General features: G+C 43.8%; 1 protein-coding gene across 4 annotated transcripts in view; it reads left to right on the forward strand.

The window, feature by feature from the left end:
• SF3B2 (splicing factor 3b subunit 2) overlaps positions 1-17,803 on the forward strand; it is a 51,381-nt gene that overhangs the window by 16,622 nt on the left and 16,956 nt on the right. Inside the window, exons 1-10 of one of the 4 annotated variants that reach the window (XM_073578475.1) lie at positions 5,352-5,486; positions 11,694-11,728; positions 13,161-13,202; positions 14,306-14,461; positions 14,598-14,646; positions 14,732-14,823; positions 15,519-15,621; positions 15,802-15,872; positions 16,720-16,923; positions 17,019-17,144. In XM_073578475.1, the coding sequence (XP_073434576.1) occupies positions 5,468-5,486; positions 11,694-11,728; positions 13,161-13,202; positions 14,306-14,461; positions 14,598-14,646; positions 14,732-14,823; positions 15,519-15,621; positions 15,802-15,872; positions 16,720-16,923; positions 17,019-17,144 (897 nt within the window). In that variant the 5' untranslated portion in view covers positions 5,352-5,467. The other 3 variants (XM_073578477.1, XM_073578473.1, XM_073578476.1) reach the window with 3 other exon arrangements.

Consider the following 17,803-nt stretch of genomic DNA (forward strand, 5'->3'; position numbering starts at 1 on the left):
GGGAGAAGTGATATAGGGCGATAGCTAGATACAGAGGATGGGTCAAGAGAGGGCTTTTTGAGGATAGGTGTGATGGAGGCATGTTTAAAGCTTGAGGGGAAAACACCAGTTGTTAGTGATAGGTTGAAGAGATGGGTTAGGGTTGGGATGAAGACTGTGGTGAGGTTTGGGATGAAGTGGGATGGGATCGGGTCGAGTGCACAGGTGGTGAGATGTGATCTTGAGAGTAGAGTGGAGAGTCGATCTTCTGTAATGGTGGAGAAGTTGGTTTTGAAGGTGGAGGGCTGGGAAGTCGGGAGGAAGGGCTCTGGGGGTTGTTGACCAAAACTGTCCCTGATGTTATCAATTTTCTGCTTGAAAAATGAGGCAAAGTCTTCAGCTGAGATGAGTGGGGAGGGAGGAGGTGCTGGGGGACGGAGGAGAGAATTGAAGGTGTTGAATAACTGTTTAGGGTTGTGAGACAGGGAGGATATGAGAGATGAGAAGTAGGTTTGTTTAGCTGTGGCGAGTGTGGTCTTGAAAGTAGAGAGGGACTGTTTGAATGCGATGAAGTGCTCGTTGGAGTGGGATCTTTTCCATCTGCGCTCAGCAGCCCTGGAAGCTCGCCTCAGCTCTTTGGTCAGGCTGGTGTGCCAGGGCTGTCTGTTGATTTTGCGAGTTTTGGTATGTGTAAGTGGGGCAGCGGATTCCAAAGCTACAGCTATTGTGGTGTTATATAGAGCGGCAGCGTCATCCGCATTGTGTAAGGAACTTATATCTGTAAGAGGGAGGAGGGATTCAGAGAATGAGTGTAGGTCAAGGTGTTTAAGATTCCTGCGAGGGTGTGAAAGTTTGTGGGGTGGGGATTGTAGACATGGAGTGAAGAGGGAAGAGAATGTGAGCAGGTTGTGGTCAGAGAGAGGAAGAGGTGAGTTAGAGAGGTTAGATAGGGAGCAGAGGCGGGTGAAGATGAGGTCCAGTGTGTGGCCATCTTTGTGGGTGGCTGTAGAAGACCATTGAGTGAGGCCGAAGGAGGAAGTGAGAGATAGAAGTTTAGTGGCAGCTGAGAGGGAAGTGTCAATGGGGATGTTGAAGTCGCCCATGATGATAGTAGGGATGTCCGCGGAAAGGAAATGAAGTAACCAGGTGGTGAAGTGGTCAAAGAAGGTGGTGGCTGGCCCTGGGGGGCGGTAGATGACAGCCAGTTGGAGGTTGGAGGGGGAGTAGATGCGCACAGAGTGCACCTCAAAGGAAGGGAGGGTAACAGAGGGTGGCAGTGGGATTGGGGTGAAGGAGCAGGTATCTGACAGGAGAAAACCAACTCCTCCACCATGTTTGCTGCTGGGGCGGGGGTGTGAGAAAGGTGGAAGCCGCCATACGAAAGTGCAGCAGGAGAGGCTGTGTCAGAAGGGGTGAGCCAGGTTTCGGTGATGGCAAGGAAGGAAAGTTTGGTAGTAACAAAAAGATCATGGATGTAGGAAAGCTTGTTGCAGACAGAGCGAGCGTTCCACAGAGCTCCTGTTAGTGGTATACATCACCAGAACCATCATCAGAGCATGTATACATCACCAGAACCATCATCAGAGCATGTATACATCACCAGAACCATCATCAGAGCATGTATACATCACCAGAACCATCATCAGAGCATGTATACATCACCAGAACCATCATCAGTGCATGTATACATCACCAGAACCATCATCAGAGCATGTATACATCACCAGAACCATCATCAGTGCATGTATACATCACCAGAACCATCATCAGAGCATGTATACATCACCAGAACCATCATCAGTGCATGTATACATCACCAGAACCATCATCAGAGCATGTATACATCACCAGAACCATCATCAGTGCATGTATACATCACCAGAACCATCATCAGAGCATGTATACATCACCAGAACCATCATCAGTGCATGTATACATCACCAGAACCATCATCAGAGCATGTATACATCACCAGAACCATCATCAGTGCATGTATACATCACCAGAACCATCATCAGAGCATGTATACATCACCAGAACCATCATCAGTGCATGTATACATCACCAGAACCATAATCAGAGCATGTATACATCACCAGAACCATCATCAGTGCATGTATACATCGCCAGAACCATCATCAGTACATGTATACATCGCCAGAACCATCATCAGTACATGTATACATCGCCAGAACCATCATCAGTGCATGTATACATCGCCAGAACCATCATCAGAGCATGTATACATCACCAGAACCATCATCAGTGCATGTATACATCAGCAGAACCATCATCAGTGCATGTATACATCGCCAGAACCATCATCAGTACATGTATACATCGCCAGAACCATCATCAGTACATGTATACATCGCCAGAACCATCATCAGAGCATGTATACATCGCCAGAACCATCATCAGTGCATGTATACATCGCCAGAACCATCATCAGAGCATGTATACATCGCCAGAACCATCATCAGTGCATGTATACATCACCAGAACCATCATCAGAGCATGTATACATCACCAGAACCATCATCAGTGCATGTATACATCACCAGAACCATCATCAGAGCATGTATACATCACCAGAACCATCATCAGTGCATGTATACATCGCCAGAACCATCATCAGTACATGTATACATCGCCAGAACCATCATCAGTACATGTATACATCGCCAGAACCATCATCAGTGCATGTATACATCGCCAGAACCATCATCAGAGCATGTATACATCGCCAGAACCATCATCAGTGCATGTATACATCAGCAGAACCATCATCAGTGCATGTATACATCGCCAGAACCATCATCAGTACATGTATACATCGCCAGAACCATCATCAGTACATGTATACATCGCCAGAACCATCATCAGTGCATGTATACATCGCCAGAACCATCATCAGAGCATGTATACATCATCAGAACCATCATCAGTGCATGTATACATCACCAGAACCATCATCAGAGCATGTATACATCACCAGAACCATCATCAGTGCATGTATACATCACCAGAACCATCATCAGAGCATGTATACATCACCAGAACCATCATCAGTGCATGTATACATCACCAGAACCATCATCAGTACATGTATACATCGCCAGAACCATCATCAGTGCATGTATACATCACCAGAACCATCATCAGAGCATGTATACATCGCCAGAACGATCATCAGTGCCATGTATACATCACCAGAACCATCATCAGTACATGTATACATCGCCAGAACCATCATCAGTGCATGTATACATCACCAGAACCATCATCAGTACATGTATACATCGCCAGAACCATCATCAGTGCATGTATACATCACCAGAACCATCATCAGAGCATGTATACATCACCAGAACCATCATCAGTGCCATGTATACATCACCAGAACCATCATCAGTACATGTATACATCGCCAGAACCATCATCAGTGCATGTATACATTGCCATAACCACAATCAGTTGTAATGTCAAGTCAAGCCCATATATATTTGTATCTTATAGACCTACAACTCCCAGTACGTCTTTAACAATTGTAAGGAGATGCTGGGAGTTATCAGTCATTATTATAATGCAGATCATCCAGGAACCACAGTACGGATGAGAGGGAGTAAGTATCAACAAGTAAATATCTTCATCCAGGTATCTTATAGGTGATGTCTTTTCTGAGTCGTTTCTTTTCGTCTCTATCTTGTCCAGACGCCATGATGACTTTTCACATCCACAGCTCTTTTCTGCAGCAAATCCCAACATGGCACCATTAAAAATAAAAGTGTTATTAAATCTACTCTTACTGTGCCCTAAATAAACTTCCTATTTTACAGTATATGCCTCCACACTGTCTGCCCTTATGAACTACAACTGCTACACCGTCTGCACCTATGAACCACGGCCTTTACCATGGTTGTCCCCTCTCCACTGTTTTCCCTTACACATTCTATATCTCCAGTCTCCTCGCCATGCTAACCTCTCTCCTCTCCCTACTGTGCCCCCATTTCATGCTGCCCCCTCTTCACACTATGCCCTCATACTGCACTTACCAAACTCCTTCGTCAAGAGTGGGAGAAGAGGGTTGCACTGACAATCCAACACAATGGGCAGCACTTTGAACACATTTTATAAGTGGTCATAAACTTGTAAATAACTCATGAAAGAATAAAGTTATGGTAAAACCAAGCACACCATTGTTTTTCTTGTGAAATTCTCAATAAGTTTGATGTGTCACATGACCCTCTTCCGATTGAAAAAAATAAAGTTGGATCCAAAATGGCCGACTTCAAAATGGCCGCCATGGTCTCCACCCATCTGGAAAAGTTTCCCCCTCCCATATACTAATGTGCCACAGACAGGAAGTTGATATCACCAACCATTCCCATTGTATTTAGGTGTATCCATATAAATGGCCCACCCTGTAGATCTCATTGATAACATTTTGTGGATAAACTGCTTTTTCATCATTTCTTTTACTGCACATTTTTGAATGGTAGCAAAAACTGAAAAAAAAACAAACAAAAAAACCCAACAATTCAGATTTTTTTTTCTTTCCCAGCATTGGCAGTGCATGTAGACCGTAATCTGCAGGAGAGGAGACGATCACGACCGTACACAGAAGGAAAACACGTCGCCTTCTCCGTGAAAAATAAATAAATTTAAAAAATATATAAAAATAAATAAATAAAATAAAGGGAAAATAAATACAAAATAAATAAAAAAAATACATAAAAATAAAACAAAAAATAAATGAAAAAAAATAATACATAAAAATAAATAAAAAAATAAATTAAAAATAAAATAAAAAGAAAAAATAAAGGGAAAATAAATACAAAATAAAAAATACATAAAAATAAATAAAATAAATAAAAAATAAATTAAATAAAAAAATAAAAAATAAAATGGAAAATAAATACAAAATAAATAAAAAAATACATAAAAATAAAAAAAATAAATCAAAAATAAAACAAAACAAAAATACATAAAAATAAATAAAAAAAATAAATAAAGGGAAAACAAATACAAAATAAAAAATACATAAAAATAAATAAAAAATAAATAAAAAAATAAAGTAAATAAAAAATAAATTAAATAAAATAAATGAAAAAATAATACACAAAAATAAAGAAAATAGAAAAAATAAAATAAATGAAAAAATAATACATAAAAATAAATTAAAAAAATAAAGAAAGAAAAAGAAAAAATGGTTTGTATTGTGGTAAGAAAAAAAAAACAACCTTAAAACCCCAACCTGACTGATAATGTGCCTGCTGCCCCCTGCACTATGACCTTGGTGCATTATATTTATAGAAGTGATGGATGTGGACTCTGCACCCCGTGATTTAATCAATCACTTGCCCTCAACAAACATGGCGGCCTCCTCCTCTTCCCTTACGCGTGACCCCGCCTTTTCCGTCGCTTCGCATGACGTAACACTTGGCGACTTCACCTCAGAGAGGCGACACACACGTAAAGCAGGAACATGGCGGAAATCCTAGACGGTGAGTCCGTGCGCTGTGTGTGAGCGCGGCGTGGAGGGAGCGCGGCCCCGGGCTGTGTGTTGTGTGCGGGAGGCCGCAGCTGCGGAGGAGAGACCAGTCGTTTTATGGACTGAACCAACGCGCATCCTCATAGGGGGCATCTGTAAGATCTAGTGCGGCAGGAGATGGGAGCTTTTGTTTTCCCACCCTCTGATATGGACTGGTAGAATCTGATTGTTGCTATGGAGACTGCGCTGACATCACTTGTGCTGCATCAGGCGGTTGAGCAGCGAATGATGGCGGATCGTCCGTCACTCACAGGTTTACATGCTGGGGGATTTTCTGAACTTCCATATGTATCTAAAATTCACGACAAAATGTCCGGCTGTGACTTGAGTCATGGATAAAACTGGAACATACAAATCTATGGCTCTGTAGAATTCACTGGTGACAAATCCATATTTCAGATTTTTATCTTGTATGAGTGTCCCTCCCAGTAATACAGGCTGGGTGTCCCTCCCAGTAATACAGGCTGGGTGTCCCTCCCAGTAATACAGGCTGGGTGTCCCTCCCAGTAATACAGGCTGGGTGTCCCTCCCAGTAATACAGGCTGGGTGTCCCTCCCAGTAATACAGGCTGGGTGTCCCTCCCAGTAATACAGGCTGGGTGTCCCTCCCAGTAATACAGGCTGGGTGTCCCTCCCAGTAATACAGGCTGGGTGTCCCTCCCAGTAATACAGGCTGGGTGTCCCTCCCAGTAATACAGGCTGGGTGTCCCTCCCAGTAATACAGGCTGGGTGTCCCTCCCAGTAATACAGGCTGGGTGTCCCTCCCAGTAATACAGGCTGGGTGTCCCTCCCAGTAATACAGGCTGGGTGTCCCTCCCAGTAATACAGGCTGGGTGTCCCTCCCAGTAATACAGGCTGGGTGTCCCTCCCAGTAATACAGGCTGGGTGTCCCTCCCAGTAATACAGGCTGGGTGTCCCTCCCAGTAATACAGGCTGGGTGTCCCTCCCAGTAATACAGGCTGGGTGTCCCTCCCAGTAATACAGGCTGGGTGTCCCTCCCAGTAATACAGGCTGGGTGTCCCTCCCAGTAATACAGGCTGGGTGTCCCTCCCGGTAATACAGGCTGGGTGTATGGTCTGTGTGTCGCTCCCGGTAATATAGGCTGGGTGTATGGTCTGTGTGTCGCTCCCGGTAATATAGGCTGGGTGTAAGGTCTGTGTGTCGCTCCCGGTAATATAGGCTGGGTGTAAGGTCTGTGTGTCGCTCCCGGTAATATAGGCTGGGTGTAAGGTCTGTGTGTCGCTCCCGGTAATATAGGCTGGGTGTAAGGTCTGTGTGTCGCTCCCGGTAATATAGGCTGGGTGTAAGGTCTGTGTGTCGCTCCCGGTAATACAGGCTGGGTGTAAGGTCTGTGTGTCGCTCCCGGTAATACAGGCTGGGTGTAAGGTCTGTGTGTCCCTCCTGGTAATATAGGCCGGCTGTCAGGTCTGTGTGTCCCCAGGGCTGTGGAGTCGGAGTCGGTGCTCATTTTGGTGGAGTCGGAGTTGGAGTCGGTATAAAATGGACCGACTCCAACTCCTAAAATATATAATAAATTGGGTACAGTAATTCAATGCAGGATGTGCTTAATATTTTTTCATAGGAGTTTGGGAAAGTTATGAAATGTCCTATAAATGGCTGTTATATTCCTGATCTAAGGCTACATTCACACACAGCGTTTTTCCAGTGTTTTTTGAGGATACGTTTTTCAGCTGCAAAAGCTGAGCATCTTTTTAAAAAACTGCATCACCTGAAAGGTTTTTGAGCTCATAGATAATGTTTTCAATAGCAAAAGCAGATTAGAAATCTGCTCTATATATCCATTTATCCATATCTGTCTATCCATATCGTATCTGTACCAAAAAGAATGAAAACCGGGTAGTACACCAATATATATTCTGTTCTATCTAAATATCTTGATTATTGGATCATAAAAATGATTAAATGTCTGAGGTTCACATTGTACTACAATACATTTTTCACTTAAATATAAGCAATATGTGTGGGAGTCGGAGTTGGAGTCGGTGTAAGGGAAATTGAGGAGTCGGAGTCGAAGGTTTGGCTTACCGACTCCACAGCCCTGTGTGTCCCTCCCAGTAATATAGGCCGGCTGTCAGCTCTGTGTGTCCCTCCCAGTAATATAGGGTGGATGTCAGCTCTGTGTGTCCCTCCCAGTAATATAGGCTGGGTGTAAGGTCTGTGTGTCCCTCCCAGTAATATAGGGTGGATGTCAGCTTTGTGTGTCCCTCCCAGTAATATAGGCTAGGTGTAAGGTCTGTGTGTCGCTCCCAGTAATACAGGCTGGGTGTAAGGTCTGTGTGTCCCTCCCAGTAATATAGGCCGGCTGTCAGGTCTGTGTGTCCCTCCCAGTAATACAGGCTGGGTGTAAGGTCTGTGTGTCCCTCCCAGTAATATAGGCCGGCTGTCAGGTCTGTGTGTCCCTCCCAGTAATATAGGCCGGCTGTCAGGTCTGTGTGTCCCTCCCAGTAATATAGGCCGGCTGTCAGGTCTGTGTGTCCCTCCCAGTAATATAGGCCGGCTGTCAGGTCTGTGTGTCCCTCCCAGTAATATAGGCCGGCTGTCAGGTCTGTGTGTCCCTCCCAGTAATATAGGCCGGCTGTCAGGTCTGTGTGTCCCTCCCAGTAATATAGGCCGGCTGTCAGGTCTGTGTGTCCCTCCCAGTAATATAGGCCGGCTGTCAGCTTTGTGTGTCCCTCCCAGTAATAGAGGCTGGGTGTAAGGCAGGGCTGTGGAGTCGGTAGAAATGTACCAACTCCAGCTTTAAAAAAAAAAATGTATTTATATTTCATAATTGAACTTTCATATGAATTTTATAAATGTTACTCAAATATATATGTTCTATCAAACTATGAACAACAGTGATAAGCAGTTCTGCTGGAGATAGAGACATTTCTTACTTCTTGTGTGTCACTGTTCTCCACTGCCCTTATCTAATCTTATACTTGGTTAACCTCATGCTGCCCCAACCCCCCTACTTACAATGTATGAAACTGAAAGTGAAAATGTGTTGCAAATTCTTAGTAGTAAAGCTCCTCCTCTAGACTAGATCATACTAGGTGTGCGTCTTCCAAGCATCTCACAGCTGCCTGCTACTCAGAAGAGGAAGACTGTAAGAAGTATTATCCTTTCAACAAACTTTGCATCAGTTAACTGTGAGTACATGAGGAATAATAACAGTATTACTGACCACTATATCAGTTGTACGACCTGGCAATAATTTTGTACAATTGTTTTTAGGAAAAACAATTGTCATTTGGATTGTGAATGCAGAATTAAAAACCTGAGAATGTCAAAGAAGCATCACATTAAATCAGCTGTATTTGAACATTTCACCATCACTCAAGATAGAAAACATTATGTCTGTCAGTGTATGACAAATGATCCAGACGAAAACAAATGCTGTGAAGCCAAGATGAGTGCATATTCAGGCAAAGATAAAAATGCTCCTACCAGAGCTTCTAATCTAAAGAGACATTTACAGTGCTTTCATCCAGAAGTACTGAAAGCAGTGGATGAGAGAGACTGCATCCAAACCAATGAACCAGTGCCCAGCTCTTCCAGTCAAACAAAGGAGCAGAGAACTTTGCAGCCATCAGTTGCAAGATATTTTGTCAGTGACAAAGTTACTGTGACAATGACAGTAGATACATTTAAAAAACAGATCATAGAGCTTGTTGTAAAGGATAGTGTGCCTATTTCATTATTTTCACGACCAGCTTTTATGTGTCTGAATGGGGAAATGGCCCGCAAGCTTGGTGTTTCTCTGGAGAGAGAGAGATTTTTAGAAAATTAGTAATCGAAGAAGCTTTTAAACAAAAGGAAGAACTTAAAAAAACTCTCAAGGGACGCTTTCTGTTTCTTAAAATGGATGCCTGCACACGTCACAGAGTGAACTATTTTGCCATCAATGTCCGATTTGTTTGTGACAAAAATGAAATAGTTACCAAGACATTGGCAGTAAAAGACACCAAAGCTCATCACACCAGTGAGTTTCTCCAGGTCTTGGTGGAAAAGGTTCTGCAAGACTATGAACTTAAAAAAGAGCAAGTTCTTTCTGTCGTAACTGACAATGCTTCAAATATGATAAGTACTATTAAGCTAATGAATGAGAGTAATGATGGTGACCAGCAGCTAGAAGAACATTCTGGGTCCACAGACACAGAAATGTTTGAAATAGAGGAACACAGTATTGTAACTGAGGAGCAAACTGAAGTTGCTTCAGATGAACAGCAACATGATAGTTTAGATGATCTTGTTGAAACTGTGTCAATATGTTCTTTCATTCATCACATGCGCTGTGTTGTGCATACGCTACAGCTGGCTATAAGAGACAGTCTGCAAGAAGGACATGCTGCTGCACTGATTGGGAAGGTGAGAAAATTGGCTACTGTTGCCAGAACCCCTAAAGTTGACTCAATTTTGAAGAGACGTGCTGGAAAAGGGGCAATTATTGATCAAGCCACACGATGGGGCAGTACTTACTTAATGATTCAGCGCTTGGTTGAACTGAAAACCTTTCTTGTAGACATGCCTAACCCTCAACTGACGCTAAATGAAAGTCAGTGGAATCAGGTGACTGTGCTGGAAAAATTGCTAGAGCACCCATTTACAGTGACTAAAAAATTACAAGCAGAGGACTTAACTCCAGGTATTTTCTTAAAGGAGTGGAAGAACCTGATGTTTCGCCTGTCCCAAAGAGGAGGGTTAATTGCAAGTGGCATTGCTACATCAATGAAACGGAGAGAGGAGCTACTATTACAAAATAACATTCTTTTGGCAGCTGTTTATGTAGACCCAATGCATCGGATTCTTCTAGATGATCAACAGCTAAGTAAAGGAAAAGAAGCTCTGTTTGAAATAGCAGTAAGGATGAAAGGGTTGCAGAACAGTCAGGAGGAACAAGAAGAATTTGGTCGTCCTGCCACATCTTCACCCTCATCATCAACTGATGAAGAATTTAATTTCGAAAAATATTTGGATCACAAGGACCGTGCAAAGCGTTCCCGCATAGAAGAGTTATCCCCATCAAGGAACACAGCCAGTACATTTCAGCAGAATTTTTCATGTGCACTAAAAGAAATTGAGAAATTTGACCGTTCATCAAAAATAACAGTGCAACAAGCGATTCCTCTGTATCCTGACATTGTCAGAGATGTTGCCCGAGTGGTTACTGCTTTCCCACCAACACAAGTTAGTGTAGAGAGGTTGTTCTCTGCTCTCAAAATAATTAGATCAGATTTGAGGGCATCCATGAAGGAGGATCTGACAGAGGCAATACTTTTTCTGAGGACAAATTTATAGATTTCTTCTTATTAACTGCATAAAAGTGTTTATTGCATATTTACTTAGTTTAGAAAAGTTTATAAAAGTTATTTGCTATATTCTAATTGTATTCTAATAAATGTAGTTTTTGCTCTAAGTGGTCTGATTACTTATATGATGGTGAGAAACTGAATAAGCACGATGTTTAATATTTTACAACAGTAAATTTGTTGTTATGAATTGGCCATTTATGAAGGAGTCGGAGCCTGATAAAATCCAGGAGTCGGAGTCGCAACTGTGGCTTACCGACTCCACAGCCCTGGTGTCGCTCCCGGTGTTGTAGGCCGGCTGTGTCTCGCTCCCGGTAATATAGGCCGGCTGTCATGTCTGTGTGTGGCTCCCAATGCCTATTGTGGTCTGCAGGGCCGACAGTGCTGCAGCCAATTCAGCGGCTCTGCCTGAATCGATGGCATGAGCTGCTGAGCTCACTGGTTATCTGCAACAACATCCATTAATAGACACAGGGAACAGCACTGGGGAGTCTGTTCTGGACCCAATGAGGGTGAGTAAATCATTTTTTTTTTTTTTTTTTGTAAATAAACCAGCCAGGGGAAATGTTTTTGCGATTATACAGCCATTTCTTTTGTGGATTTTCAAAGTGAGTACACCAGTCTCTACAGGTCTAAAAGTTTTTTATAAAAAAATAAGCAGTTGGTATTGTGAATTCTGGTGTCAGTCGACTGCATGTACAGGATAAATGGGTTCTCCAGCTCCTTTTGTAGTTTGTGCTCATGATCTCCTGTATATGTGTAGGATTACATAATGAGCAGGATCACAGCCGCCTGTGTGTGTGATGTGCAGCCTTATCTCATCGCGATGCTCTTTGTCTGTGATTTCAGGTGGCAGAGATGATGGCGAACTTGCTGCAGGCCAGGTAACCCGAATCTATGAAGAACACAGTATAGTAATAAAATAAGATGTATATTATATAATGATTAGTTTCTCTGCTGTTTGGGGACCTTCTTTCTTCTCCTGGACTGATCTTTCATTCTCAAAATTCACAGGTATCTAAGACGATACTACAAGTCAATATTGACTTTTTAACGAGCCTTGCAATATGACTTAGGATAAAAGCCCAACCAGAATCTAACTTTGCAGACACGTTGTTGTATTGCCTTTCATCAGTGCAAAGTACGAGATCTGATTTTACATATTTAATTTCCCAGAAGAACATGCAAGGTGTTTAAGTCTCCTCATACTGGCTTACCAGACCTGGCATGTCACTCTCCATAAGGACAAACCTTACCACTTAGATTCCAGTCTTAGCCTCTCACTTAGCCAAATCAGATCTCATGCTTTGCACTGATGAGGGGCATTACCCTGAAACACCGTTTCTAAATATTTTATCCAAAGTCATATTGCAAGGCTCGTTAAATGGTCGATATTGACTTTTAGGATCGGTGGTTCCTATTGGAGGAACTACAGCTCAAGTCCTCTTCCTCTGAAGAGCCAATTTTTAAAATATTTATAAATCCCGTTTTAAAAATATTTTTAAATATTTTATAAATATTAAATCACCGGTAAAATCTGTACACAGAGAATACAAACTTTCCCATTACTGAGATAGGAAATGACATTTGGTGTTCGTAAAGTTCTACTTAGAGGGGAGGAGGAGGGAAAGCTGCTCCAGCCCCTTCTCCATAGAACTTTATGAGCACCAACTGTCATCTATCTCGGTATTGGGAAACTCTGTCTTCACTGAATACAGATTTTTGATTCCCGTGAGTTGAGAATGATCAGTCTAGGAGGAGGGAAAAAAAAAAAGTTATATTACAAGGTTCCTTATTTTCACGTGTACTATTCATTTAGGAGATAAAAAGTAATCATCGTTTAATTTTTAAAGTAATAAACTGTGGGATGTGCTGGAAAAACAATTGATATATGGAAACATCAGCTGATTTACAGGACCTGCTGCCAGTTATTAAGCCCGATGGGCAGGGGTCCGACACCTAGCACCCCCCTGCTGATCAGCTGTTCTAGGTGGCGGCTGCTGGTCGGAAGTACTCGCTTGCGGAGCTGCTCCGTCTTCTGGTAGTGGCCACTGCAGGGTATAACACATCCGCCTCCTATTGATTTGAATAGCAGGTGGATGTGTAGTACCCTGCTTTGGCCACCACCAGAAGACGGTGCAGTTTCAGGAGTGAGTATTTCTGGCCACCCACACCGATAGCAGCTGATCGGTGGGGGCGCCGGGTGTCGGACCCCGGCCGATCAGACATTGGCGACCTAGCTTAAGGCTAGGTCATCAATGTAACAGTAGCGGACAGCCTCTTTAATCTTGGTTTTTGTTTATTGTATAATTTTAGGCTGACGATGACATGGCAGCCACGAACTCCAGACTGGCGCAGGTGAGGGTTCTAGCGCCAAGTATCGTCTTCTCACATATTTCTTTCAGGCCACATAGTTGCGAGATGAGACAAACTGCTCCTTGTGTCAGTATGTTATTCGTTTCCTGCACCGTATGTAAGGTTTATTTCCTAAGTCGTGCCTTATCCCCCCATCCATAGCAGGCTGGATCCCTGAGGGGTCCCGGGAACCAGGCTCTGATGAGGTGCACATCTCCACCTCCGCTACGTTCATTCTCTCTGGGTCTGCCGAATAGTGTGGTGCTGTACTTTGCCTTCTCCGGCAGTGCCATAGACAGTGAATAGAGCAGAGGTCGGGCGTGCACACCTACGCCCCATTGCCAGGGTTGGACTGCGATCAGTAAGTCATCCCCGATCACATGGATATAGGGGATACCATACAATTTTATTATCGCCATGTAAACTTGCAGACATGAGGACCCAGACCAAGTAATGCAGAGTGCTTCAGATAAGGTCCACCGGAGTGCGGTCCAGGCTCTCGTCCCCCCAATAGTTGGGATCTGCTCTAAATGTCTTTTATATGAGGAATAACTGTTCAATTTGTGACCTCAAAGGGGAAATACGGGACTTTGTGAAGAACGAAAAATTGTGCCCAAGCACTAACGGGCAGGTAGCTGCTACCTGTCTGCTGTGCCCAGCGTTGTTCATCACTGCCTCTGCTGACGTCATGTGGACAGAGTGGCACCTTCTTTTCTGCTCTGTGGTCAGGGCAGTGCTTCGATGGCATTCTGATTGACAGCTGGATTCCTACTGCCTAACTGGGTGAGCGGACAGTCAATCAGAATGACGTCGGCAGTCCTGCCCTATCGACAGAGCACAGTGGAAAAGAAGCCACCACTTCGACGTGACATCAGCAGAGGCAGCTGAATCGCCGGCAGGAGCGGCTCTGTGCTGGCGATGAACGGCGCCGGGCACGGCAGACAGGTAGGTAGCATCTACCTGCCCGTTAGTGCCTAGGCACATTTTTTTTTTTTTTTTGTTTTTCCAAAAATCCCCTTTAACAGAAGCACCTGATCAATAGAGTATTCCATACTGTCTACTGCCAGTAATTTCAGTCCTTGGTGCCATCTTGTTCTGGTTCTTAGATGGCCGGAATGCCTATGGCAACTCCTCCACCACCTCCGTCAACCATGGGCATGGGATTTCCACTCGGCCTAAATCCTCGACTCGCGCCTGACCAAGAAAACGGCAAGCCGCCACAACCGGGAGCCATGCCTCAGCCAAACGACGGACTTCCTAAGGTGAAAAGCAATTTATTTTCTCTTATTTCCATTATTGCACAGAGTTTTGGCATTTACCACACACTAAGGTTTTGTTATTGTTTTAGCTTCTTATATCAGAATCTCACTTGTTCAACGCCCATTTTTAATGTTTTAGGCAACGCTTCTGGAACCGGAAGCCACTCGCTCGCTCCTCCTCGGTAGAGGTAATGTCCAGTGTACACGCGTCAGGGGTTGTAAGAAATGCGTCTTGGGTACGATGTAGTGAGTATTTTATCTGTTTATCTGCAGGAAACCTTTCCATTGTTACGAATATCCCGCCGCTCATGCCTTCCATTAATCGAATGCGCTCTCTCAATCAGTCTGGGGACGATTCTAAAGACGTAAGACTTCCATCTTTGTTCCACCCTTATGAGTATAAAGTGAGTTAAAGGGGAATTCCCTTCTCCAAGATCCAAGATCTTATCCCATCAAAGTAGTAGGCGTACTAATAATAATACTGGCAATTGCCTTCAATTAGAAATGTAGTATAGTTCTTCTGATTCGCCTTGTTGCTCACCCTATGCCCAGTGCAGTAGCTCAGGTATCCATGGTTACCACCACTCATATAGTGACAGTTAGTTGTTAGTGGTCATAACCATGGATAACTCAGCTACTGCAATGCCCTGTACTTGGGGTACGTGACATAGCGAATCAGAAGAACTATACTACATTTCTAATTGGAGGTATTTGCTAATATTAGCATTATTACACTTACTACATATTGGGATAGGGTCTTTAAGATGGAAATGCCCCTTTTAAGGGTCAGTGTACACAGCGTTTGTGAATTTAGCCTGGATTATACAGCAGGAGCTGTTTGGCCTCAAAGCATGGGCAGCGTACCATTTATTTAACCGGATAGGTAGATGGACAGCTACTGCAAAAAAAAAAAAGTACACCCTTTAGTATGTGGCATCTATGGAAGTTGTGGCCAGTTTTGGGTTTATACCTCCCGAGCGTATGTGCCGATAGTGGCCACGAGCAGTCTCAATTTCTTCCGCTTGTTCAGGTAAATACGTTTTTGTTTTTCAATTTTTAGTTTGAGGATTCATTATCGGGTCCCAAGATTCCTCAAGTTCTCGAGAAGATTCTTCAGCTCAAAGAAATCAGACAAGAAGAGATGAATATTCCAGTGGCCACAGGTAATAGGACGTCTGTGAGAGGTCGGGGTTGTCTCCCTTTCCGATTCATCCGCCCGTCTAAACAGGCCAGCAGATGCCCAATGAACGAGCAGAATGCTTGCTTGCCAGATGCGATTGCTCTCGGCAGCACGTCGTCCAATTTAAATAAGATTTTGTTTTGTTTTTTTTTCCCCATTTCAGAAGAGGAAGATTATGATGATTCGCACTTTTATTATGAAGTCGAAGAGGAGACAACAGTACCAACCAAGGAGGTATGACAATACCAGAAAACAATAACTGCTATTTCCAGCATGAATTTAATAGCTATTCCCATCTCCAAGATCCTATCCTATATGTAGTAGGTGTAATAATAATAATATCAGCAAATACTGCCAATTAGAAATGTATAGTTCCTGTGATTCTCCTTGTTGCTTACCCCATGTGTAGGGCATTGTAGTAGCTTAGGGATCCATGATTACGACCACTAGCAACTATCACTATTTGAGTGGTCGGAACCGTGGATATCTAAGCTACTGCAATGCCCTGCTCGTGGGGTAAGCAACATGGCGAATCAGAAGAACTATACTACATTTCTAAATAGAGGTATTTGCCAATATTATTTTTACACCCACCACATATTAGGATAGGATCCTCCTTTTTAAATGTGCACCTCCATCTAAGTCTAAGGCCGACTCATCTAGGATGAATTGGTTATTTTAAGCAGAAACGAAAAGAAATTAAACGGGTTATACTGTGAAATCGTGCGTGATCGCCTATCAACAGGATCAGTGATTACTGATCAGTGACTACGACCTTTCGGCAATATGGTGAACTTTTATCTGTAAAAAAAAGACAGATCAGACGCACGCTCTATTCATTTACTATTAGGCTGCCAGAAAAAGGTGAGCGCAGCACTTGGTGGGAATGAATCTGTCGCTGGTCGGGCATGTGCGCCACTGCTGCGCCTTTCTAATGGGGATAGGTTCCCATCCTGACGATCCTTGATGGCCCCAGCGGTTGGGCTACCAGACGATCGGTGATGAGATGTTTTCACCGGGCAACCCTCTTAAACCTCCCATATCACTGCCCATAAGTCTACACACAATTGTCTCTTTACAGAAGAAAAGCCGCAGGCGAAGGAACCGTAAGAAACGGACGCGTAGGAGAGTGACCGCGGCCCCCTCTCTCACCGATGAAATAAATGAGGCAGCAGAGGCCGACGCCGCCTTAGGCGTTAAAGCGGAGATTGAATATGTAACCGAGGAGCCGGACATCTATGACCCCAACTTCATTTTTTTCAAAAGGATCTTTCAGGCGTTTAAGGTGATGCATGTCAGCTATTAAATGTACGTAATGTAGTCCCTAGGAACTTGAGTCACTCATTTTATCTTTTTTTTTTTTTTTTCTTTAATTCCTAGTTGACAGACGATGTTAAGAAAGAAAAGGAAAAAGAGCCAGAAAAAGTTGAAAAAATTGAACCAGCTGCCCCCAGGAAGCGATTTGAGGAGGAGATGATGGACAGTGACAGCGACAGTGATGCTGAGGTTGGTAGATATCACTATTTCTCTATCGCTTCATTGGGGGACACAGAAACCATGGGTGTATGCTGCTGCCACTAGGAGGCTGACACTATGTACAGAAAAAGGTTAGCTCCTCCTCCACAGTGTACACCCCACCGACCGGCACTAATTTCCTCAGTTTAGCTTAGTGTCAGTAGGAGGTGGAAACGGGTCTTTCATTAGACCCATATCAACCTCAGTGTGCGTCGTTTCTTTTCAGGTTTCCGGAGGGATACAGAGTGAATGGTCACATCTGTAGTCCCACAAAGAGACTGAGTACGGCGTGTACTGCCACCCCGTATCCTCATAGTTCTCCACAGCAGGACCAAGAGCCCCCTAACATGGGTGCGTGTCAGCGATCCAGACTGGTCCTCGTCTCCCGTCTCCCACCCACTCGCCCACCAGAGCCTGTCGGTTTGGATGAGGCGCGGATATCCTTCTACAGGAATCATGAATGCTGGTGATGAAGGTACCTTTCTTCTCTAGGTTTTGCTCAGAAGAGGATCAGGCAGAGGGTAAGTATGGGGCCCCCAAGTCGCATATCTCCCTAAGATCACGGCTCCTATTAGCACTGTGACAGCTTCCTTTCTCGCCCTGCCCCCTTTCCCCCCGGCTGCACTTAGCTTATTTGTCCTCGACAGCCA

Source organism: Dendrobates tinctorius, unplaced genomic scaffold (assembly GCF_039654945.1).
Source record: "Dendrobates tinctorius isolate UK_male_01 unplaced genomic scaffold, ASM3965494v1 ptg000059l, whole genome shotgun sequence".
Taxonomy (NCBI): domain Eukaryota; kingdom Metazoa; phylum Chordata; class Amphibia; order Anura; family Dendrobatidae; genus Dendrobates; species Dendrobates tinctorius.